We start from the raw sequence: 24,016 nt of genomic DNA, 5'->3' as shown, positions 1-24,016 counted from the left end.
TAACGTGCTTCTCGCGCTCCCATAACGCCAGTCATCCAATAGAGCCCAACGTTGGACCAAAGAAAAGTATTTCACAGTTAAAGTGTGGAACTCACTGCCACAGGAAGCACCAACAATCACTGATTTTAAAAAAGACAAATTTCTTCTTGGTTTAACAGGTTTGGAATTGCCCAAGAAAGATGTTAAACTATTTTTGTATGCCACAACTGCGGCACATATTTTGTTAGCTAAAAAGTGGAAAACTCAAGAATTACCAACAGTAGAAGAATGGCAGATGAAGATGATGGATTTTTTGAAGCTAGCCGATCTATCCAGAAGAGTCCGTGACCAGAAGGAGGAGGAACACCACGAAGAATGGAAGAAATTTAATGATTATTTAGCTAAATTTGTTAAGCTAAACTAACTGGAAATAGCTTCCAGATACTTAATGGGCTCAGGATTGTATTTATGTTAACTGATAAAATAATATTTAATACAAGAAGGAGAAGATTTAAAGATGTTAATGTTTAATTTAAAGGGTATTAAAATTGGGATTTGGAAAACCGTTATAAGGATATGAAATGAAATTCAACTAAGGGGAAACGAGGAAGTTGTTTTTCAAAGTTAATAACTGTTATTTTCAATAACATTATGATTTATGTTTGTTATGTTTTGTTTGTTTTGTGTTTTTGTTTGTCGGTAATATTGTAAAAACCAATAAAAAAAATTGGGGGGGGGGGGAAATAAAAAAAGACAAATTCGTGGAGGAGAGGGCTATCGAGTGATGTTGATGATGATAATTTTTTTTATTTGTACCCCACCCATCTGTCTGAAGGCAGTAATTACCGTATTTTCTGCTCCATAAGACGCACCTAGTTTTTAGAGGAGGAAAACAAAGGGGGGGGGGGGATTCTGAACGAAACAGTGGATGTATGATTTCTGTGGTTCATGCTGTGGCCACAGACATGTGATTTGACAGTGAGTTTGGAGTAGCCTAATGCCAGAATCCTGAGGATCCATGTGGATCCATGCTTTGTAACCACGTTTTTGCGCCATTGCGGCCCCAGGCAACAGTGGGTGCGTTATTTTTTTGGTGCAGGCTGTAGCCATGGACATGCTATGTGATCTGATGGTGAATCTGGGGTGACCCAATGTAAAAATCCTGAGGATCCATGGGCTTTTACCTCCCCCTTCACAGGCAGCCTCCGCTAGCATCCCTTTTCTCTTTTCCGATCCCACCAATCAGCTGTTTCCTTTAAATACTCCCTTCCTTCTTGTTTGTCGTTTCCTTAGCTGGAGCAGTTTTTTGCTCCTCCTTTTCTTCTAATTTCTCTCCTCATTTCTTTAGTCTTCCTGTCTCCTCTCCTTGCAAGTTTGCTGTCTTTACCTCCCCCTCCCAGGCAGCCTCATTTATTGCTAGCATCCCTTATCCCCCTCCCCGATCGCTTGCTGATCAGCGGCTTTGTTTCAACACCCACTTCCCTCTTTCAAAACAAACAAACAAACAAACAAACAAACAAAGCACAATCTGCTTTTTGCCCCTAGGCAATTCAGCTCCAGGGACCACACATTTGCTCCATAAAACGCACAGACATTTCCCCTTACTTTTTAGGAAGAAAAAAGTGTGTCTTATGGAGTGAAAAATACGGTGTCTCCAATGCCTTTGAAACATGATTTGCGGACAGCAAAAAGCAAAGAACAAACACTGTTTATATACATTAACTTAGGAGAGGGAAAACCCCCACGAAATTAGACCGCTGAAGGTTCAAGATGGATTCTCTGATGTCTGATAAGATGCTTGCTCCGGTAGAAGCTCTCTTCGCACTTGGAGCATTTGAAGGGTTTCTTCCCAATGTGGCTTCTCTGATGTCTAAAAAGGGTGGACTTGTCGCAAAAGCGTTTGCCGCACTGGGAGCATTCAAAGGGCTTCTCCCCAGTGTGGTTTCTCTGGTGCGTGGTTAGGTGCTGGCTCTGGTTGAAGCTCTTCCCGCACTCGGAGCACGTGAACGGTTTCTCTCCCGTGTGGTTCCGCTGGTGGGTGATGAGATGCTGCCTCTGGCTGAAGCTCTTCCCGCACTCGGAACAGGCGTACGGCTTCTCTCCCGTGTGGGTCCTCCGGTGCCTGATCAGGCCGGATTTGTGGCAGAAGTTTTTCCCGCAGTCCGAGCATTTATAGGGCTTCTCCCCCGTGTGGATTCTCTTGTGTGAAATAAGGTTTGTGCTCCGGTTGAACCTCTTCCCGCAGTTCAGGCAAACGTAGGGCTTCTCTCCCGTGTGGGTTCGCTGGTGGCTGTTGAGGTCTGAGCGCCTGCGGAATATCTTCCCGCAGACCGAGCAGTCGTGCGGTTTCTCCCCCGTGTGGATTCCATGGAGATTCGATTCGTCTCGGAGAAGCTTCTCGCTCACCGCACTTCTGATGCGCTTCTTCCTTTTGAGGGTGCCCTGCTGGGCTGACATTTCGCAGACGTCGCCGTTGTCCAGGCAAGGGAGAAATTTGTCTCTCCACATCTCATGGCTCCGAAGCTTCTCTGACTTTCCTTGACTCCCATCTTTTTCCTCCAGCTCCTGACCCATCGCTCTTCCTTGTGGGACCCAGAATAGTTCTCCCCCAGTAGCACACTGGTCCCTGTCACCTGCTGAAATAAAGAAAGGAGATTGTTAGGAATGAACTGGAACAACGAACCCTGGCTCCCAGCAGGTTTCTGAGCAGAATTCAAAGTGTTGGTGCTGACCTTTAAAGCCCTAAATGGCCTCAGTCCAGTATACCTGAAGGAGCGTCTCCACCTCCATCGTTCTGCCTGGACACTGAGGTCCAGCTCTGAGGGCCTTCTGGCGGTTCCCTCGCTGTGAGAAGCCAAGTTACAGGGAACCAGGCAGAGGGCCTTCTCGGTGGTGGCACCCAACCTGTGGAATGCCCTCCCACCAGATGTCAAAGAGAACAACAACTACCAGACTTTTAGAAGACATCTGAAGGCAGCCCTGTTTAAGGAAGCTTTTAATGTTTAACAGACCACTGTATTTTAATATTGTGTTGTATTTTAATATTGTGTTGAGTGGCTGGGGAAACCCAGCCAGATGGGCGGGGTATAAATAATAAATTGTTGTTGTTGTTGCTGCTGTTGTTGTTATATCAACCTGCTTTATTGGAGGTTTTTTGAAGGCAATCTGTCATGGATGCTTTAGCTGAGATTCCTGCATTGTGGGGGTTTGGGCCAGATGACCCTCAAAATTCCTTCCAATGCTACAATTGTATGATCCCATGAGTTAGGGATGCAACAGGCTAAACTGCAGAAACAACCTTTCATTTGCAAATCATGTTCTTTCACCCAGACTCGGGGTGGTGGTGGTTAGAGCAGGTGTGAAACAGGATGGTGTTTGCATCAGAACGCCCTGCTTAAAATGAAGGAGGGAGGGAAAACACTTTGTTTTAGCGGCACCTTCCATCTGATGTTATCGTGACATCAGGTGATTGACAGGGGCTGTCCCCGCCCACCTGTTAAATTTCACCTTCAAGGCCAATCAGCTTCATGGAGCCAAAAAGCTATCTCCAACCCAGTGATTCTATAAACTTTTAGCAACTGATTCTGCTTTGGTCCAAGAGACATGGCAGCTTTTCTACTACTTTATTTTGGAAAGTCGTAACTTTCAGCTGAGCGTTCGCCATCTTATTGAAAAGCCTGTGACACCTGCAGAGTTCAATGTATACAGTTTGCTCAACTCCTGAAACGTTTCTGGGAAATAAGTCTTTTTTTTCTGTTTAACTCTCAAAGTGCCAGAGTTTTCTATTTTTTTAAAAAAAATCCCAGGAATGAGGACATGTCTCAGCATTTACACGAAGAAAAATGCTTTGCTCGGTTCAGGGCAGAAGGGAAGGAGAGGGTCTAATCCTGAACACCAATGAAGTAATAGTAGTAGTAGTAGTAGTAGTACAATGGTACCTCGGGTTACATACGTTTCAGGTTGCAGATGCTTCAGGTTACAGACTCCGCTAACCCAGAAATAGTACCTCAGGTTAAGAACTTTGCTTCAGGATGAGAACAGAAATCGGCAGCGGGAGGCCCCATTAGCTAAAGTGGTAACTCAGGTTAAGAACTGTTTCAGGTTAAGAACGGACCTCCAGAACGAATTAAGTTCTTAACCCGAGGGACCACTGTAGTAGTAATAGTAAATTTTCATTACTTATACCCCGCCCATCTGGCTGGGATTACCCAGCCACTCTGGACGGCTCCCAACAGAATATTAAAAACACGATAAAACATCAAACATTAAAAACTTCCCTAAAGCCAGTTTCCGGGGGCATTTCAATGTAGGAATTGCTAAGTCAATGCAAGCAGGAACTGAACAGGAAGAGGAAACAAGTCTGTTGTGGATTGTGGATTTTTGAGGGGTTTCTCTACTGAGACTTTTCATGGGCGTCACAGAAGGGGCCGAGTGCCCCATATTGGTGATTCCCTGCATCAGGGCATTATACCTACTTGACACAGTAATTCACGGGAGGAGGGGGGTTTGAGCCCTTACCCAGCACGCTGGAGACCCCCTCATTTTCCCGCTTGAACTGCCCGCCGAGCTGCCTCTGGGTGGTTTCCAGCGGTGGCTCCACATTTCCAGCAAAGGTCACAGCAGCCTCTTGGAACGCCCCTGGCACCTGAAATACGCGTCAACGTTTTAGTCAAGACACAAAGCGGTCCAGGCAATATTTCAGTGAGGAATGGGATCAGACCAGAGATAAGGTCTAAGTCTGATGGGTGGGTGGAACCATCCAGCAATGTCCAGTGTTCCATTTCTAGCCATGTAAGAATATGAGAACCGTCTGCACTCTCAGCATCCGGAACAAACTACAATTCCCAGAATTCTTTGCATGGGGGGGGAAATCAAGGCTGTTTACATGCTTTAGCTGTCGTGTGGTTGTCCCCTGGGGCAGCAGAGGACAAGGAAAAGAAGAGAATTACTGTATAGAACAAGTAGAAATACCTGCTGGATATGTAAAGAAAAAGAAGGTACGTTTTACCATATGTGGTGGACGTGGTGTAACTTTCTGGGAGGTGATATATAATGAAATGAAAAAAAATGTTTAAAATAACGTTTGTCAAAAAACCAGAAGCTTTTTTTATTAGGAATTATAGGTACTGAGATACCAAAGGACCAGAAAAAGACTTTTTATGTACGCGACAACTGTCGCACAGATGTTATTAGCCCAGCGATGGAAGGATGAAACAACCCTGACCAGGGAAGAACGCAAACCAGGTTGATGGATTATGCTGAAATGGCAAAATTAATGGGGAAACTCAGGAACCAAGAGGACAAGAACTTTAACAAAGAATGGGAAAATTTGTATCTTACATAGGAGACCATTGTAAGCAGATGAAAACATCAGCAGGATTTTAACCACACATGTAAAGTAACACAAACTATGGACAATTTAGATGGATAAAAAATGTGGATAACAGACTGATATGCAATTGTAAATATTGATATTAGGACCCCATGGGGGGGGATGTCCTGAGATTCAGAGTAATCTCTTTACATGGCTTTTTTTATAATTGACTTTGTTTTAAGTTTTTAATTTCTAAAATCAAACAATTATAAAAAAAACAAAAAGGAAAAGAGGAGAATTAGGATAGCTATCTTCTAATAAAGGTTGTCACAAGGAATATAGAGCGAGCTTGTGTTCTCCTGCTCTGGAAGGTAGGACTCGAACACATGGCTTCAAGTTACAAGAAAGGAGATTTCAGCTAAACATCCGGAAGAACTCATGGACAACAAAGGGCATGGCCTGAGAAGGGTCCTGAGGGCCAGAGAGAGGCCTGCATTTGGCCCCTGTGCCTGAGACTCCCCACCCTTGGTCTCCTCCCTTTTTAAGGTGTGACACTCAAGACATTTGCGCCACAAAGGGGGAAATCCCAGGATGAGACACTCTCACCTGCCCTCCCGCCTTCTCCGCCTCCTGGTGCCTCAGGAGGAACTCCTCTGCCAGGGCCAGGGCCTGGACGCAGCCCTCTGAGCCTCGCTCCTTCACCCAGCTCCCCATTTCCGAGGGCAGCACAGCCAGAAACTGCTCCAGGATCACCAGGTCCAGGATCTGCTCCTTGGTGTGCTTCTCTGGCTTCAGCCACTGCACACACAGTTCCCGGAGCCGCCCGTAGACCTCGCGAGGACTCCGGGCGTCCGAGTAGCAGAGCTGCCTGAAAAGCCGACGCTGAGCCTCTGCGCTGGCGGACTCCTCCATCTTTATCGCTTGTCCGACATCGCCAGTGGCGCCCGCCCTCCCATCAGCCTGCTGGGCTGCTCTGTTGAAAGGAAGGACCCCATCCTGGCTCTGTTCTTGAGTCCCCTGGCTGACGGCCTCTGCCCTCTCACAGCGGGACAGGACGTTCTTGTCTTCACCCCACGGCACGGCTTCTGGCAGCTGTGGGTCGCTCTCGCCAGAGTGAGGGGTCTGCACCGCCTTCAGGAATTCCTGCCACTGGGCTTCCCAGCGGAGTGACGACAGACCCTCACCTGGTTCCTGCTTAACGCGCTGCAGCTCTTCCCAGCGTTTGGGGACCCCGCTGGCCGCTGACTGGGAGTCTGGCGAGCTGTCTCCTGCCTCCGTTGCCTCTTTGAGGCCCTGAAGCACCTCTGGCTCCATCTTCATCTCTGGGTCCTTGCTTTCATCTGGCACGGCCTGCAGCTGGAGAGTCAGGGCAGGGGACCTATCTGCTTGCTCCACCGCCATCCCGCCTCCCAGGCTTAGCCCGAGGCCTCTTGCCCCCCGTCCCGCAATGCCGCTGGGAACCAGAGCTGCTGTGTCGACGCAAAAGGGGGTTCAGAAGGGCTCCTTCAGAGATGCCTCATTCCCGGCTCGCAGAAAGGTCATTCAGAAGCAGGTGGATGACAAACCACTTACCCTGAAGAGAAAGAGAGAAACTGCCGTGAGACAACAAAAGAGGTTTAAAGACACTCTCAAGGCAATTTTTAAAAAAATCTAACACAGTGGTACCTCTGGTTACGTACTTAATTCGTTCCAGAGGTCCGTTCTTAACCTGAAACTGTTCTTAACCTGAAGAACTTTAGCTAATGGGGTCTGCCGCTAATGGGGTCTGCACGATTTTTGTTCTCATCCTGAAGCAAAGTTCTTAACCCGAGGTACTATTTCTGGGTTAGCGGAGTCTGTAACCTGAAGTGTCTGTAACCTGAAGCGTATGTAACCCTGTACAGTGGTACCTCTGTATCTGGAATCCATTCCGGAAGTACGTTTGACTTCCAAAAAGTTTGGAAACCAAGGCACAGCTTCCAATTGCCTGCAGGAAGCTCCTTCAGCCAATCGGAACCCACAGAACCCACATTGAATGCTTGGGTTCCAAAGAAGGTTCGCAAACCGGAACACTCACTTCTGGGTTTGCGGCGTTTGGGCGCCAAAGGCATTCGACGTCTGAGGTATGACTGTATAAGCACTGATAACTGGGAAACACTGGCCTGTGAGCACTCCAGTTGGAGAACAGCCTTTACCAAAGGTGTGGATCCAGAATGGTCTCCACAGCCACTTACGGACTCACTGTTAAAACTGGGTTCGTGAAAGACAATCTTACTCAGCTACGAGGGATCGCCTCAGAAGAAGACAACAAATGGCCTTGAGGAAGGATGTGCAGATGCGTGCACAGAACTGAGTGATTCTGAGGAATGACTTTCTCTTTGGGGTACACGGAATTAAAGGCTGGCAACATTTCACTGGAGAGCCAGGGTGGCATAATGGTTAGAATGCTGGACTAGGAACTGGGAGAGCAGGGTTCGAATCCCCGCTGAGTCATGAAGCTCGCTGGGTGATCTTGGGCCAGTCACCGTCTCCCCTCTCCACCAGGCCAGTTATCCTCTCCCCTCTCCACCAGCAACTCCACCGTCTCCCCTCTCCACCAGCCCCTCTCCACCAGCAATCTGTATCCTCTCCATCAGCAGGTTGCAGGTTTGATCCCTGTATGTTCTTGCATTCCAAGTGTCCCTATTTTCCAGGGACATCCCTGATTTAGAGAAGCCGCCCCAGTTCCTGGATTTGATTCAGGAAGGTCCCACTTTTTCTTAGGACGTCCCTATTTTCATTGGAGAAACATTAGAGGGTATGGAGCTATCCGACCCCTGAGCCATCTGAAGGCGATCCTGTATAGGGAAGGTTTTTTTAAAAAAATGTTTTTATGTTTTTATGTATGTTGGAAGCTGTCCAGAGTAGCTGGGGCAACCCAGTCAGATGTGTGGGGTATAAATAGCAAAATTATAATTATGGAATGATTTTCATAGGAGAAATGTTGGAGGGTCTGGGGGGGTGGGACTAGATGATGCTCAGGGTCCCTTCCAATTCTAGGATTCTATAGTTCTTTTGAACCTGCCCCCTCTCCCAAGAAAAACCCTGCCCCTCTTCTCCCCCCCCCCCACCAAACCCACTTTTAAATGCACTTTTCACGCGCTGTAGCAACAGCCACTGACCTGCCTGCAGCTTCTGGCAAACAGCATTCACAAGCCGCTTTTGCAGAAACATTTCGTGGAGGGTGGGGGAAACGCAAGGCAGGAAGTTGCTCCCACTATTGACACCCCCCGGTTCCCCCATTTCCTGCCTCTCTAAGAACCCAGCCTTTCAAACCCCCGCCGCTGCTTGGCTCTCTAAGGGTTAAAGGGAGCGACACGCGCTTCCTAGAGAGGCAGGGTAAAGACGAGCGGCGAGCGTTCAAAGGAAGCGCGCGCGTTCCTTCCTGGTTCAATCAGGGAGTGGAGGGAGGGAGGGAGCAGCTGAGGTCAAAGCGGGAGAGGTGTCTAGTCAAGGCGCTTTGTCTACCTCTTCCACAGGTTGCGCAGCGACTGCAGAGGCATAAAATAAGCCTTCCTGATTAGTATCTAATTTATATAAACTATATATAGGTTTGTATGTAGATGTATAATTATAGATAGATAGATAGATAGATAGATAGATAGATAGATAGATAATATTTTGTATATATACAAATACATACAATTTTTAAAATATAAATTCCATATATACAAATATATACAATTTTTAAATATAAATTCCACTCATTTTACAAGCTCTCCATCCACGAAACTCCCCCAACATTTGCATGCATTTGCTGGTTGCATGCGCAATGTGGCTTCATATATAGCCATGATCCAGCCTTCCTTTTTCGGCCGGAGGGAGAGATTATTCCACAGCAGATGCGGGGAAGGGTTAAAAATATGGACCCTTCGAATCCCTCCTGCTTTATTTAAGGCTTCTCCTCCCACTCCTGCCTATTTCCACTCCCGCTTGCCCCGCACATGGACGACCCTTAGCCGCTACCGTTGGGAACCCGGAAGTGTCTAGGCCCACCCAGTGACTCCTTTCCCCTCCCCCTCCCCAATTACCCCCCAAATCCTCCCGAATTGTTGCTGGGGAGGCGCTGAGGGTGAGTCTTAGGAGGGTGAGGCAGCAGCTCAGGCTTCCAGGGGGGTGAGGAAGGGGTGAAAGGGACCCCCCTCTTCTCCCACCCCCAGCCCCCTTCTCACCAGCCCAGCTGGGGGAAATCCCTCCCACCACCTTGCAAGCAATTTCCCCCCCTCCTCTGTCTTATTTTCTCCCGTAGTCTCTGGGCAACCCAGTCAGATGGGCAGGGTGCAAAATTATTATTATTAATCCATCCATCAATTAATTAATTCCACGGGAGTAGGGTGTGCTCAGCTCCTCCTACTGCTGGATCATTTGTGGTTCCCCCATATATTGCATGGCTTAGGGCAGACCCTCCCTATGCATTGAAACACCCTTGAAGCAATGCACCTTTTTGAAGGGCCCCACTTCTCTGCAAGGATCCCTGGGGGAACTGTAGTTTTCCAAGCAGGAACCCTGCAAGGGCTGTGAGCTTCGTGGGCGATGAGGAATTTATTTTATTTTATTTTATTTACCTTTCCACATTGTGGTGGAACTAAAGTGGGGGGAAAGGTGGGAAAGGATAAAGATCTTCCAACCCTACTTGTCTCTCTCACACTCCACAACCCGTCCCCTATAGGTTGTGGAAGAAGTTCAGTTGACCCCTTCCCGGCAGCCTCCTCTTGGTGAAAAGAGAAGAAATGGCTGCTCTGCAGCCAGCTCAGGTAGGTGAGGTATTCTGTTTATGATTTATGCTGTGTTTGTGATGTATGTTCTATTATGTTACTTTTATCTTCAGTTTGTACGATGCTTTGGGATTCATTGAAATGAAAAGTTTGGGTTCCTCTTTGGTTATGGGGTCTATCTTTGCTTTTTCGACATCCAAAGTGCCCTTTAAGTAGGCCAAGAGCTTTGGCTCTTGTACAATATTTCCAAATTTTCTTTACTGCACTTTACCACACCCATTTCCTTAGGATTATTCGTGAGGAGTGAGGAGTAGCTGGGGAAACTCAGCCAGATGGGCGGGACATCATCATCATCATTATTATTATTATTATTATTATTATTATTATTATTACTTTTCAGGGTTTGGTGTCCTTTGAGGAGGTGGCCATACATTTCACGAAGGAGGAGTGGGAACTCTTGGACCCACGGCAGAAGGCTCTGTACAAGGAAATCATGCTGGAAAATTATAGGAATGTGACTTCCCTGGGTAGGGAACTCTCTACCTTTTGGTTCGTAAGACACTGAAGAGATGAGATTTCTCACTCTTCATTGCTGGACTCACAGTTTATTTTGGAGAATAGCACACCTGCCCTAGCTGGTCATTGTTGCATGGGTTTTCAAGCAAGGCAAAAAGTTATATTAAAAATAGAAATAAAGATATAAATACAAACAGGTACAGTCGTACCTCGGAAGTCGAACACAATCCGTTCCGGAAGTCCATCCAACTTCTGAAATGTTCGAAAACCAAAGTGCGGCTTCTGATTGGCTCCTGCAGCCAATTGGAAGCCCCATCGGACGTTCAGCTTCCAAAAGAATGTTCAAAAACCAGAACACTCACTTCCAATTTTCGATCGTTCGGGAGCTGGAACGTTTGACTCCCCAGGCGTTCAGGAGCCGAGGTGTGACTGTATAGTGTTGGAGTCTCAACAGCAGTATGGCCATTCCGGTTTAATGATGTTGTTGTTAAAGTTTACTAGCAAGAGAGGGATGCAACTAGGCAGGATGGTATGATATTTGCTGAGACAGCATGTGCTCTGAAGTTATATGTTGATTCTGCAGGGGTTTCCAGCCCCAAATACCCTAGTAATAAGATTATTAAGTTTGCAGATGATACAACGGTGGTTGGTTTAATCATGGCTGCAGAGGGGGAAGCGGCCTATAGGAAGAAAGTTGAGCATTTGGGGAGTGGTGCAGGAAAAACAACTTACTCCCAAACTTAAAGAAAACAAAAGAGATTATTGTGGACTTTTGGAAATGTAAATTGAATATTCAGCCACTCATTGAATATTCAGCCACTCATTGAATATTCAGCCACTCATTGAATATTCAGCCGCTCATTGAATATTCAGCCACTCATTATGGAGGGGAAGTGTGTGGAACAGGTCTCAGTGTTTCGATTTCTTGGAATGGAGTTGAGAGATGACCTAACCTGGGGAGAGAACAGTAAAGACCTGATGAAGAGAGCACAGCAGAGGTTATATTTTCTGAGAAGTCTCTGGAAAAACAATCTCTCAAAGGACCTGTTGATGGCATTTTACCATTGTACACTTAGGGTCTGTGTGTGTGGTTTGCGAGCTGCACGGTCAGGGGAAAAACAAGGCTGTCCAGGGTTGTAAAGACTGCGGAGAGAATAATTGGGCGCACTCTTCCCAGCTTGGATCAAATCTATGCTTCCAGGTGCCATAAGAAAGCTGCAGAGATAGCGCAGGATAGTGCGCACCCCGTAAATGATCTCTTTCAGCTTCTGCCTTCTGGAAGAAGGTACAGAGTTAGAAAGACTAGGACTAGCCGCCTGAGAAACAGTTTCTATCCAAATGCGATTTTGGTTTTAAACGCAGTGTAAGGTAGTCTCTATGGGAGTATATTGTATCTAATTATGGGGTATCAGAGTTTTTAGGGGGTTAACCAGACTGGGATAGCAGGCTTGTTCGCTTTTGAATGTCTGATATAGATTTTTTCAATTTCGTTGATCTGTGTGGAACAAGGACAATAAAGGTTATCGTATCGTATTTATAATCATAGAGTTGGAAAGGACCCTGAGGATCATCTAGCTCAACCCTCTGGTCCTTCATCCCTAAATAAAGCTCAACAACTCTGGTAAATCTTCCCTAAAAAGATGACAATAGGTAGAACACTGCTAGATTTATTATACCAGGAGTAGATCGCAGTCTCCTGAGAGTTGGACGTGTCTGATTTAAGCTGTATTGTTCTCTTCATATCCATACTGCCTTATGGCGAGTCAGACCATTGGTCTACCTAGCTCAGTGTTCAGCCGGGGATTAAACTTGGGAGCTTCTGCTCGTGAGGCCAATGCTCCCACACTGAGCAATGGTTCTTCCCCAAAAATCTGAACTGGGCAATAGGCATGTGGGCACCCAAGTCCGGGGGGAGGGGGGAGAGACCTCCTCCTCTTGCCAAGAACAGGGTGTGGGAGACGAAAACGGGGATGTTTCAGAAGGAAAAGTGTTTGTAATTAGGCCTGCTTTTCCTTTCTCCCAAGAAGGAGGAGACCCTCTCATGCCCAGGCCAGACCTCATCCGCTGGCTCGAAGAGCTGGTTATACCGTCCTGCATGGAAGGATACTCAGCAGCAGGTAATTGCGAATGTGCTCCTCCTTGCCTGGGAATTGGAGGTTTTCTGCAGTAGTGTCTGGTGCCCGTTGAGACGGGCAGGGCGGCATGGAGGGGACCCTGCGGTGAGCAAAGCGAGAGTCAACGATGGGCAGAGCCACTCGCTTGCTGTTTGTAAGGGAGAAGGCAGGAAGGCTGAGGTTTGTGGGGCAGTGACCCTTTCGCCCTAATGGACCGGCTGCCCATGGTTGTCTGGTGCACAGTAATCTTGTGGACTTCCAGAAATATTTTGGCAAAACCCCTTGCCCAGAGGCGCTTCTGTAGACCTTGTACTCTTGGGGCGGGAGAACAAGTCTTCACCAGGTACACCAGGGAGTCGAAGAAAATGAGCAACTCTCACAATGACTGGGAGGAAGGAGGAAGGGAGAAGTGAAGAAGAATTGATAATTAATTAATTAATTAATTAATTATACCCTGCCCTCCCCGGCCAAGACCAGGCTCAGGGTGGCTAACACTGAATATAAATACAATAAAAATATTAAAAACAAAACAAAAGAAACAAGAGAAGAGTTGATTAAAATGTAAGTTAGAATACAGTTTAAAATGCAGCCTCGTTTTAGTGGTAGCCTATAGATCAAAGCAATAAGGGGAGAAAACGTCAAATATTCACCGGGGCTAACTATCCATGCTGGTCCTATATGGGCCAGCAAAAAGAGCTGAGGGAAAATTTATTCAGTGGTACCTCTGGATACGAACGGGATCCATTCCGGATCCCCGTTTGCATCCAGAAGCGAATGCAATGCGTGTCTGCGTGGGTCGTGATTCACCGCGGAGTGTAACCCATAAGCGCTCAACCTGAAGCAACTTCAACTCGAGGTATGGCTGTATACAAATCCCATATAAGGGGTTCCATAAAAAAAAAATGAGGGGAGGGATCAGACTGAGTCCAGCCCAAAGGCCAGGCGGAACAGCTCTGTCTTGTAGGCCTTGCGGAAAGATGTCAAAACCCGCAGGGCCCTGATCTCTTGAGGTAGGGTGTTCCACCAGGCCGGGGCCAGAGCTGAAAAGACCCTGGCCCTGGTTGAGGCTAATCTAACCTCCTTGGGGCTCAGAACTTCCAAAGTGTTGTTATTTATGGACCTTAAGGTCCTTCGCAGGGCATACCAGGAGAGGTGGTCCCGTAGGTACGAGGGTCCTGTGGCCCTCCAGTCGTAGCTGGCCACATGATCAAGGATGATGTGAGCTGGGAATTTAGCAACATCTGGAGGGACATAGTTCCTCACACCTGAGTTAAGGTCCTCTGTAGACAGGTGATTTTTGAACTGGTTCCCTGATAATAGTGTGGTTTTTTTTTGTAGACTTCTGCCACCCTCAACTCTCTTCCTTTCCTTTGGTTCTTGCAGAAAGTGACAGAATTTTTGGTTCCAGTGGGTGACACAGTCATCAATTCCCAACAGTTCCTGCTAACCAATATTCCGCCCTTGAATAGCTAAGTTAAAACAACACCTTAGTAAATATCAGCCCGGTTTATTTAATGTATGGCAGGTTCTGCCTCCCCACTGAATATTTGCATGGGTAATGTCTTTGCTATCGTTTACACAGCTGTGAATTTGGTTGGTTCCTTCTCCTTAGAGACTCAGTTCCTTACATGCTTCCTTTCTTTTTGATTCCAGGAAGTAAAGATCCAGAGATTAAAAGTGAAGTAGATTCCTACTGCCCCTTGCGTCCCCTGAACATCTGGTTTGGAGAGATGGGTGAAGCCCTGGAACCGATTTGTGAGGTGAAGAGAGAGGAGGAACCTTCCATTGTGCAGGCGGAAAACCTTCCGCCAACGGAACAGCTTTGTTCGATACAGCCCAAAGTGTCAGCAAAAAGAGCCAAGCATCCCAAGCTGGAAGTAAGTTATAAGTTGACTGAAAAGTGTCATTTGCAACAAAAACTTTATTGTATGGATAATACACATAGGGGAGAAGCCGTATAGCATATTATAGGAGGAGCTTTCGTGAAAAAATGGGCTCTTGTTGTTCAAGAAAGCATCCAGAGAGAAGAGAAACAATTTTAATGTTTGGACTGGGAAGGTTATAGCGCAAATCTTATTGCACATTGAAGAGAAGAAGCCGTTTGAAGAGACGGGTGGAGACTTTAAGCTTCATTCACCAGCAGGGGAAAATATCTGGAGTATAGAAACAGTTTCAATGATAACATAAAGGTACAGTGGTACCTCAGGTTACATACGCTTCAGGTTACAGACTCCGCTAACCCAGAAATAGTGCTTCAGGTTAAGAACTTTGCTTCAGGATGAGAACAGAAATCGTGCTCCAGCGGCACGGCAGCAGCAGGAGGCCCCATTAGCTAAAGTGGTGCTTCAGGTTAAGAACAGTTTCACGTTAAGTACGGACCTCCAGAACGAAGCACTTAACCTGAGGTACCACTGTAAAGGTAAAAGGACCCCTGACCATTAGGTCCAGTCGTGACCGGCTCTGGGGTTGCGGCGCTCATCTCGCTTTACTGGGCGAGGGAGCCGGTGTACAGCTTCTGGGTCATGTGGCCAGAATGACTAAGCCGCTTCTGGTGAGCCAGAGCAGCGCACGGAAATGCCGTTTACCTTCCTGCCGGAGTGGACTTGCACTTTGCTGTGCTTTTGAACTGCTAGGTTGGCAGGAGCAGGGACCGAGCAACGGGAGCTCACCCCGCCGTGGGGATTCGAACCGCCGACCTTCTAATTGGCAAGTCCTAAGCTCTGTGGTTTAACCCACAGCGCCACCCGCGTCCCAATAATAAGAACATAGTTCACGGCAAAAAATGGTCTTGGGGTATGAACTCACTTGGATATTTAGTATCAGCCTGCATTAGGAGGGTGTGAGGGAAGAGGTGCTGTCATTAAGAATTCCTTCATCCCAGCCAGAAGACCTAAATTATGTGCTGTGAAGGTGATGAGGACAAAATCTAGGGGTGCGGTACTTAAACCGTTTCCCAACCTCACTAGGGTCTAGCCCTGTAGGTTTAGTATTGCTCAGGTTCAAGCAAGGGAACACAGCCAGGTAAACTGAAGCAAAACAGTAGCTGGTTAGCAAGCCTAATCTATTTATCAACTAGAGCCAGGGCTTTTTCAGCTGTGGCTCCGACCTGGTGGAACACTCAGTCACATGAGACTAGGGCCCTGCGGGACTTGACATCTTTCCGCAGGGCCTGCAAGACAAAGCTGTTCCACCAGGCCTTTGGCCAGGGCACAGCCTGACTCCCTCCCTCGGCAATCTTCGCGGAGCTCTGGCCCAATGGTTGCCAGTGGCTTGATTTGAATTAATTTTATAATGAATGATTTTAGAGTGTTGTTTGTGTTGTACTTTTGTACTGTTTTATTGTTGTTAGCCGCCCTGAGCCCGGCTTCGGCTGGGGAGGGCGGGATATAAATAAAATTTATTATTATTATTGTTGTTGTTGTTGTAACATGGTTTCCACAAAAAACGAAGAAAAAGCCCAGAACAAAGGGTTGCATGAGTTTTTAAAATTTCCCACAGTTTCCCATTTCACATAGCGTCAATGTAGTAAAATAATTTATCTTGCCACTCATTTTTTGTTGGTATTGTTTCTTTTTTCCGATTTTTGGCAATTGGGTGTTCTCGCAGCTATGGCTGTTGTCGAGTCCTTACAGAGTAGCACACAAGCTCAGGAGGCCAACGCTTCTGATATGTTGAAAGGCATCGGGGGCCCTGGCCAGGGCAGTGTCAGAGACTGGGCAGAGAAAGAATGGTGGAGACCACCTGCCCAGTCCGATCCTCATACTGAAGAAGGAGGCAGTTCAGAATTACAACAGGGGCTTGAGGGAGGTCACTGCTCAGAGACAGATGAGGGGGAAAGCTGGGAAATAATGGGAGAGGAAGAGGAGGAAGAAGCAGCAGCAATAGGGGAGCGACAGCTGACGGACTCAGTGTCTTTAGAAAGCATTCCAGACCTCCCCTCTCCCAGAACATGGCGGGCCTTGAAAGTAGGAGAGCAAAGAGCTCAAAGGCAGAGGGCGCATACAGTGTTAGGATTCTTGCTCCGTGCTTGCAGTCATGGGATTGGTTTTATCACATGACAGTGTATGTTTTCATTCCACATAGTGGGAAGTGATGGAGACAGGATGTTTTGTGCTACTGTATTCCGTGATGTAGGACTATTGTCCTTTGTTCTTTCTCTTTGTTGTCTGATGAGGAAGAGCTAGGAGCTGATTCAGAATGCTCCGAGTGTTTTATATGTAAATAAAGTACAGTGGTACCTCGGGTTACAAATGCTTCAGGTTACAGATTCTGCTAACCCAGAAATAGTACCTCGGGTTAAGAACTTTGCTTCAGGATGAGAACAGAAATCGTGTGGGGCGGCACAGTGGCAGTGGGAGGCCCCATTAGCTAAAGTGGTACCTCAGGTTAGGAACAGTTTCAGGTTAAGAACGGACCTCCAGAACGAATTAAATTCTTAACCCGAGGTACCACTGTACCTTGAATATGTATATTGTATAAGCCGAGGTACTATTTCTGGGTTAGCGGAGTCTGTAACCTGAAATGTATGTAACCCGAGGTACCACTGTACAGTGGTACCTCGGGTTACATACACTTCAGGTTACAGACTCTGCTAACCTAGAATTATTACCTCAGGTTGAGAACTTTGCTTTAGGATGAGAACAAAAATCGTGCTCCGGCGGCGTGCCAGCAGCGGGAGGCCCCATTAGCTAAAGTGGTGCTTCAGGTTAAGAACAGTTTCAGGTTAAGAACGGACCTCCAGAATGAATTAAGTTCTTATCCCAAGATACCACTGTAGTTTAGCCAAAATACTGAGTTTGTTACGCAAACTGCTAACACTCTGCTGTTCCTAAGCATGCTGACGTTTCTTGGTATCAGTTGCTGTGATGTTTGGGCTGGTGAAAGCTTTTGAAGCTCCCGAAGGACCGACCAGGAGGGAGGGAACATGCCATTTGGGCATGTGTCTCAATCAGGGTCCTACACACAAGTAGGACGATCCTGGCAATCAGCACCCGTAGTGATGACGCATGAAGGGAGAGGGGGAGGGGGAGTGGCTCATTCGGAGCAATGCTGTTATTCCGAGAGACCATATTTCCAAGCCCCTCTCTGTGAATATTGAATAAAAAGAGATGGCAAGGACTTTTCCTTGTCTTGTCCGTTCCCGGCAACCTGCCGTTCAGGTTGGTTCCTCTGCTGCCTGACGTGCCGTGTGGTTGGATTCATGGATTTCATTTCACTTTCATGTACAGTGGTGCCTCGCAAGACGAAAATAATTCGTTCCGGGAGTCTCTTCGTCTAGCGGTTTTTTCGTCTTGCGAAGCACGGCCATTAGCGGATTAGCGCTATTAGCGGCTTAGCGGCTATTAGCGGCTAATAAAAAGGGGGGGAGGGGGAAAACTTGCAAGAACTCGCAAGACGAAAACAAGCCCATAGGGAAATTCGTCTTGCGAAGCAGCTCAAAAACGGAAAACTCTTTCGTCTAGCGAGTTTTTCACCTTGCGAGGCATTCGTCTTGCGGGGCACCACTGCACGTAAACAACTTATATATTGCTTAAATGCAGCTCAGTCTCTCCTGATTGGTTTCTGGGTCCGTCCATCACAAGAAGCTTTTGAGCACCGGACTTCAGCGCTGGGGCTTCATTGGACAAAATACCCATTGGCAGGTCTGAATCCAAACTGCATCCGCAGACAAAGCTGGGTTCGCTGTCGGTGTCCATTATTGGTGTCGACACGCCTTCAAACGGGCTTGCTGTCAGCGCCAAACGACTGGTCAGTGCTGACATTGAGCTGCCTTCTTTTTAAGGTTTCGTCCAATATTTGCAGAGTGTTGAAATATAAATAAATTAAAAATTGCTTAGTAGCACCTTACAGACCAACTACCGTATTTTTCGCTCCATAGGACGCACTTTTCCCCCTCCAAAAATGAAGGGGAAATGTGTGTGCTTCCTATGGAGCGAATGCAGGCTTTCACTGAAGCCTGGAGAGCGAGAGGGGTTGCTGTGCAGCGACCCCTCTCGCTCTCCAGGCTTCAGGCAGCTATCCGCAAGCCTTCTGAGCGTGGCGGGAGTTCCCGCTGCGCTCGGGAGGCTTGCGGATAGCTGCCTGTTCTGGGGGCTGGGGTCAGGGGAAGCTCGGGCTTCCCAGCCCCGCAAGCTCCTGGAGCGGCGGCGAGGTTGCGCGCAATCTTGCCACCGCTCCTGGACCTGGGGGGGGGATTATTATTATTTTCTTTATTTCCCCCCCTAAAAACTAGGTGCGCCCTATGGAGCGAAAAAATACGGTTAAGTTTGTTCCGGTATAAGCTTTTGTGTGCATGCACACTTCTTCAGATACCATGCTCACGAAAGCTTATACCAGAACAAACTTAGTTGGTCTATAATAGTGGTGTTCAAACGTTTTTCAAAGAGGGCCGGATTTGATGAAACGAAGGGCTGTGGGGGCCAACCAAAGCTGCCACAGGGGCCAGATTAAACCAGCCAGCCGGCCGAATTAGGCCCCTGAAATCTACTTTGGACATGCCTGGTCTATAAGGTGCTGCTGAACAATTTTTATTTTTAAAAAAATTATTTTTGTTTCGACTGCATCAGACAAACACAGCTACCTACCTGAATTTGCAGAGTGTGATCAGCTTGAGAAAGGACAGTCTGGTATGATAATTCCTCTCCAAATTGTTTTTCAGACCTGTAGCAGAAGATCTTCCTGCAACTGCGTGAAGGTGAACAGCGTGGAATCGCTGCTGCAAAATCCCTTTCCTCAGCGCAGTTTGGCTGAGCAACGCTGCATTAAAGAGCTCGGTCCCGACTGCCCCGACCTGAGCATTGTGCAAACCGTGCTGGAGAAAGGCAAGCCAGTCACCCGGAAGTTTAGCAGGGCGTGGTACGACCGGAAGGAGTGGCTTTGCGGAAGTACCTCGAAAAACGCGTTCCTGTGCTTTCCCTGCTTGCTGTTTGGTGGCGCCGCCACCTGGGCACGGACTGGAGTGGCAGACCTGAAACAGATCTCCATAAAGACGAAGGTTCACGAGGAATCTGCAAAGCACAGGGAGAACTGCCTGAAGCTGGCTGAGTTGGGCAGAGTCAATGGTGCCAAGCCAACGGACACTGGCTGTGACACTCACACCAGGAAGCATAGCCAGGAAGTGCAGAACAGGTATGTACTTTCAAAAATTGAACTAGCCAGATGTTTAACTGAGAATCAATCACAATCTGTCCATCATTTGAAAAATAAGACTTTAGAGCCATCCTACCCCAAAATGGCAACTGTTGTTGTTGTTTAGTCGTTTAGTTGTGTGCGACTCTTTGTGACCCCCTGGACCAGAGCACGCCAGGCACTCCTGTCTTCCACTGCTTCCCGCAGTATGGTCAAACTCATGCTGGTAGCTTTGAAAACACTGTCCAACCATCTTGTCCTCTGTCGTCCCCTTCTCCTTGTGCCCTCCATCTTTCCCAACATCAGGGTCTTTTCCAGGGAGTCTTCTCTTCTCATGAGGTGGCCAAAGTATTGGAGCCTCAGCTTCACAATCTGTCCTTCCAGTGAGCACTCAGGGCTGATTTCCTTCAGAATGGAGAGGTTTGATCTCCTTGCAGTCCATGGGACTCTCAAGAGTCTCCTCCAGCACCATAATTCAAAAGCATCCATTCTTTGGCGATCAGCCTTCTTTATGTTCCAGCTCTCACTTCCATACATCACTACTGGGAAAACCATGGCTTTAACTATACGGACCTTTGTTGGCAAGGTGATGTCTCTGCTTTTTAAAAATATTATTTTTTTCAAAAATAATCTATTGCATCAATACACTCTTGAGATGCTTGTTGGCCTTCAAGTTGCTGCATAGCAAAAAAAAACCCCACAACCAACTACCCACCTAGCTCTGGCGTTCGAAAGTCTTCTCTTTCCCTCCAAGTGTGTCTCCCCCCACCCTTGTTACTCTCCCCATTTTCTCCTCCAGTCCCACTCCTTTTCAATCATACTGCCAGTCTGTACGAAACAGAATTCAGGGCATTCCATATCCAACTTTAAAAAAAACAAAAACAAAAAACCTTCCCTATACAGGATTGCCTTCAGATGGCTCGGGGGTCGGATAACTCCACACCCTCCAACATTTCTCCAATGAAAATGGAGACACCCTAAGGAAAAGCGGGACATTCCAGGATAAAATCAGAAACCGGGACAGAAAAATAGGCGGCAGAGCTTTCTCTGGCAAGGCAATGGTCTTACAAACTAGAAGCATGTTCAACAGTCCCACTCCCTCCCCTAGAACTCTTCTCAATTCTCCTCTCGCCCCCTTGATTTCTCACATATTTGTTATCATTGATAACAAATTTGTTATCATTGATAACAAATTAATATATTAACATTAATATATTGACACCAATGTATTTACATTAATATATTAACATCAATATATCAGTATTCATATAATGACGTTGGTATTGGTATGTTGTCCTGAAATCTGCAAAGGTCTAGCTGAAGCACGCTATCATCTATTACATTTTCATAAATTAAATGCATTGGCTTTAGAGTTTTATTTTCGTTCAAAATGTTCCCCCTCTATTTGTCTCCAGCCCGCCTCATCCCCGTGCTCTGGAATGTCCCGAATACCACCATTTGGTAGACAAGAGAAAAACAAAGAGTCCTTTCTGGGTGCATTTTGGATTGCCTGCCGACGAGAGCGGCCGTGCGGTGTCCGACGGGGTCGCGATTTGCAGAATATGTTCGCATTTGGTGTCCGCAAAAGGCAGAAACACCTCCAACCTCGGCAAACACCTCCAGCTCAAACATCCTGAGGAATTTAGGGAGCTGCCTTCTTCGTCCAGAGACGTTTCTGTCCCTTCGCGTAAAAATGCCGTGGAGCCGGCGGCTGGGACGGCATCAGCGAGTGCGGCAGTAACTGTTGCGGAAAGTCCTAGAGAAGAGCAAAACACCGTGTCGGATTCTGAGCCACTCGATCCTAAGAGCTCGAGATCTTGTACTCAGGCGATCACAGAGTATCTGGCTACGTGCCTGGAGCCTTACAACACAGTGGACCACCCCAAATTTATCCAGATGGTGAACACTCTAAAACCGAAATATCCGTTGCCCAGTAGAAATTACTTCGCTACCGCAGGAGTTCCAAAGCTGTACAAGGACACGGTGGAGAAAATGAAGAGAGAAATACTCCAGCTAACTACGACTGAACTGGCCGTCACAACTGACTGCTGGACGTCCGTAGCTGGTGCTTCGTTTGTGGCAGTGACGGTCCATTTCATTTCGGATGAGTGGAAGTTGACCGACGCTTGCTTGGCCTGTAGACATTTTTTTAAGGAGCCCAGCGCAGCCGTTCTTTGCGAAATGCTCAGAGACGCCTTATCGGAGTGGGGCATTGACATGAAGAACGTATTTTGCAGTACGACGGATAACGGCGCCAATATCCTCAGAGCGGTCTGGCAGCTGGGCTTGGAGCACATCTCTTGCTTCGCTCACAATATAAACAACGGGGTGAACCGAGCTCTGAACCTGACACAACTGAGAAGGGCAGTCAGGAAGCTGAAAAGGCTACAGAACAGTATTTGCCGTAGCTGGAAAATGAGGCGAGACCTCACCAGAGCTCAGGAGATGCTCGAGATGGACAAGGTGGGTTTGCCAAGCGCTTGTCCCACAAGGTGGTGGAGTCTGCTCCAGCTGTGCCGAAGGTTTCTCGAAAACCAGCTCTCTCTGTGCAAGGTACTTAAGGACTACCCGTCTAAAAGACATTTGATGTTGGAAGGGGACGACGTCTCGGCCGTCCAAGACTTTGTGTCCGCAGCTACCGTGTTAGAGGACCTCACCACGACTCTAAGCGGAAGCAGTTACGTCACGGCCTCCTCTGTTCTGCCTCTTTATAGGCAAATTAAGAAAAGTCTCCAGGCCCAGGAGGGAGACAGTGTGCTGCTGAAAGACATTAAACGTGAAATTTTGGGCATGCTGTCGGAAAAGTACGACAGCACCCCCACCGCAACCACTTTAGGCCTGGCCTCGTTGTGCGACCCGAGGTTTCGCCTGCGTTTTTTGGAGGCACCCGAGGCTGTCAGGCAGGAGGCCGTAAAGATGATGACGGACTTGCAAGGGAGTCTGTGTGCTGCTTCGACAGAGCCCAATACTCACCCTGCTCCACCCAGAAAAAGGACATTGGCAAAAATCTTCGGTTTAGAGGCAGAAGAGGCGCTGGCGGATGATGCATCAAAAGCAGAAAAAGAGCTAAATGAGTATATATCTATGCCGCGAGTGAGCTTCGATGAATGCCCTCTGACGTGGTGGAAGGTAAACGAAGCTTCCTTTCCGATGTTGAAGGTGCTTGCAAAGAGGTTTTTGGCTATCCCAGGAACAAGTGTGCCATCCGAAAGCGTGTTCAGCACTGCTGGCAGTGCTCTACAAAGACAAAGGGCGTCTCTTTTGCCAGAGAACGCCGAAATGCAAATTTTCCTTGCAAAAAATATAAATTTCATCAAGTAATTTTTTTTGCTCCATAAAATGTTGTCCATTCTTTCTGGTTTATAAAAGAAATGCAAATTTCCCTTGCAAAAAAATCTGTATATTTTTGTTTATTTTATTTATTTATTTATTTTTTGTTCTATGATTTTTTTCCCATTCTTTCTGGTTTGGCCTGGTTTATAAAAGAAATGCAAATAAAAATATAAATTTTGTCTGACCATCTTTTGTTCTGTAAAAAATTATCCATTCCATTCTTTCAATTTTGCCCTGATTTAGAAAAGTAAAGTAACAATCAAGTAACTGGTGTTGTAGGATGTATGCGCATTCAACTAAAACTCAGTAGTAAATTATATTTGAATATATAAAAGCGTGACACTGAATTGGCTTTTTTAGTAATGTAATTAAAGTTTTAGAGAACATTCTCTCACCTTACGGTCATATGAGAGTCCACACACTCCGAACATTAGTTTTCCACCTGTGTGAATTTTTGAAAACAACTTAGATATATACAACTCAGATATATACAAAATATACAAAAGAACAATAAACACAATAATATGAAGGATGAGGTGCAAAACAGAAACCAGCTCACAGATTCTGAACACAATGCGTGCTTGTTGTTCATTAACATTCCTACTTTTTAATTTTCATCACAGATGATGCTAAATAATATTAGGGGGTGGAAATTAACCTCGGATACCCCACCCACAGAAGGCCATGTATATTTCACAGAATCATAGAGTTGGAAGGGGCTCTGTGGGTCATCTAGTCCAACCCCCTGCAATCCACATAGTTGAGAGTCCAACTTGAAACCATACCAGGCCCAGGTTAGCTTTGCAAATGTGCTAGCGGTTTTATTGCTGCACCACGAAGAGGGGATAACCAGCTTTTTTAAAAGCTATATGTGGAACAAAGCAGAACGTTACATAAAA

At 46.9% G+C, this 24,016-nt stretch overlaps 2 protein-coding genes across 3 annotated transcripts; one reads left to right on the top strand and one right to left on the bottom strand.

Annotated features, from left to right (window-relative positions):
• Window positions 1-767: 767 nt before the first annotated feature.
• On the bottom strand, window positions 768-8,622 carry LOC310837510 (zinc finger protein 397-like). 2 transcript variants are annotated; one of them, XM_083724205.1, is made up of 4 exons: window positions 8,434-8,622; window positions 5,900-6,866; window positions 4,498-4,624; window positions 768-2,615 (listed from the first exon to the last, which is right to left on the bottom strand). In XM_083724205.1, exons 2-4 carry the CDS (start codon window positions 6,692-6,694, stop codon window positions 1,729-1,731), a joined length of 1,809 nt encoding a protein of 602 aa, XP_083580331.1. In that variant the 5' UTR covers window positions 6,695-6,866; window positions 8,434-8,622; the 3' UTR covers window positions 768-1,728. The 2 variants fall into 2 exon arrangements, with proteins under 2 accessions (XP_083580331.1, XP_083580332.1); XM_083724206.1 differs by lacking the exon at window positions 8,434-8,622 and having other exon boundaries at window positions 1,672-2,615; window positions 5,900-6,424; window positions 6,468-6,560.
• A 705-nt stretch (window positions 8,623-9,327) lies between these two features.
• LOC310837257 (E3 SUMO-protein ligase ZBED1-like) lies at window positions 9,328-23,302 on the top strand. The gene is made up of 6 exons (XM_083723504.1): window positions 9,328-9,383; window positions 9,981-10,065; window positions 12,567-12,659; window positions 14,310-14,533; window positions 19,315-19,784; window positions 21,200-23,302. Exons 3-6 carry the CDS (start codon window positions 12,584-12,586, stop codon window positions 23,103-23,105), a joined length of 2,676 nt encoding a protein of 891 aa, XP_083579630.1. The 5' UTR covers window positions 9,328-9,383; window positions 9,981-10,065; window positions 12,567-12,583; the 3' UTR covers window positions 23,106-23,302.
• The last annotated feature ends 714 nt before the right edge of the window (window positions 23,303-24,016 follow it).

Source organism: Podarcis gaigeae (assembly GCF_964106915.1).
Source record: "Podarcis gaigeae genome assembly, chromosome: 2".
NCBI classification, from domain to species: Eukaryota; Metazoa; Chordata; class Lepidosauria; order Squamata; family Lacertidae; genus Podarcis; species Podarcis gaigeae.
Note: the sequence above shows the minus strand (reverse complement) of the source record. Positions and strands in the feature narration are given on the sequence as shown.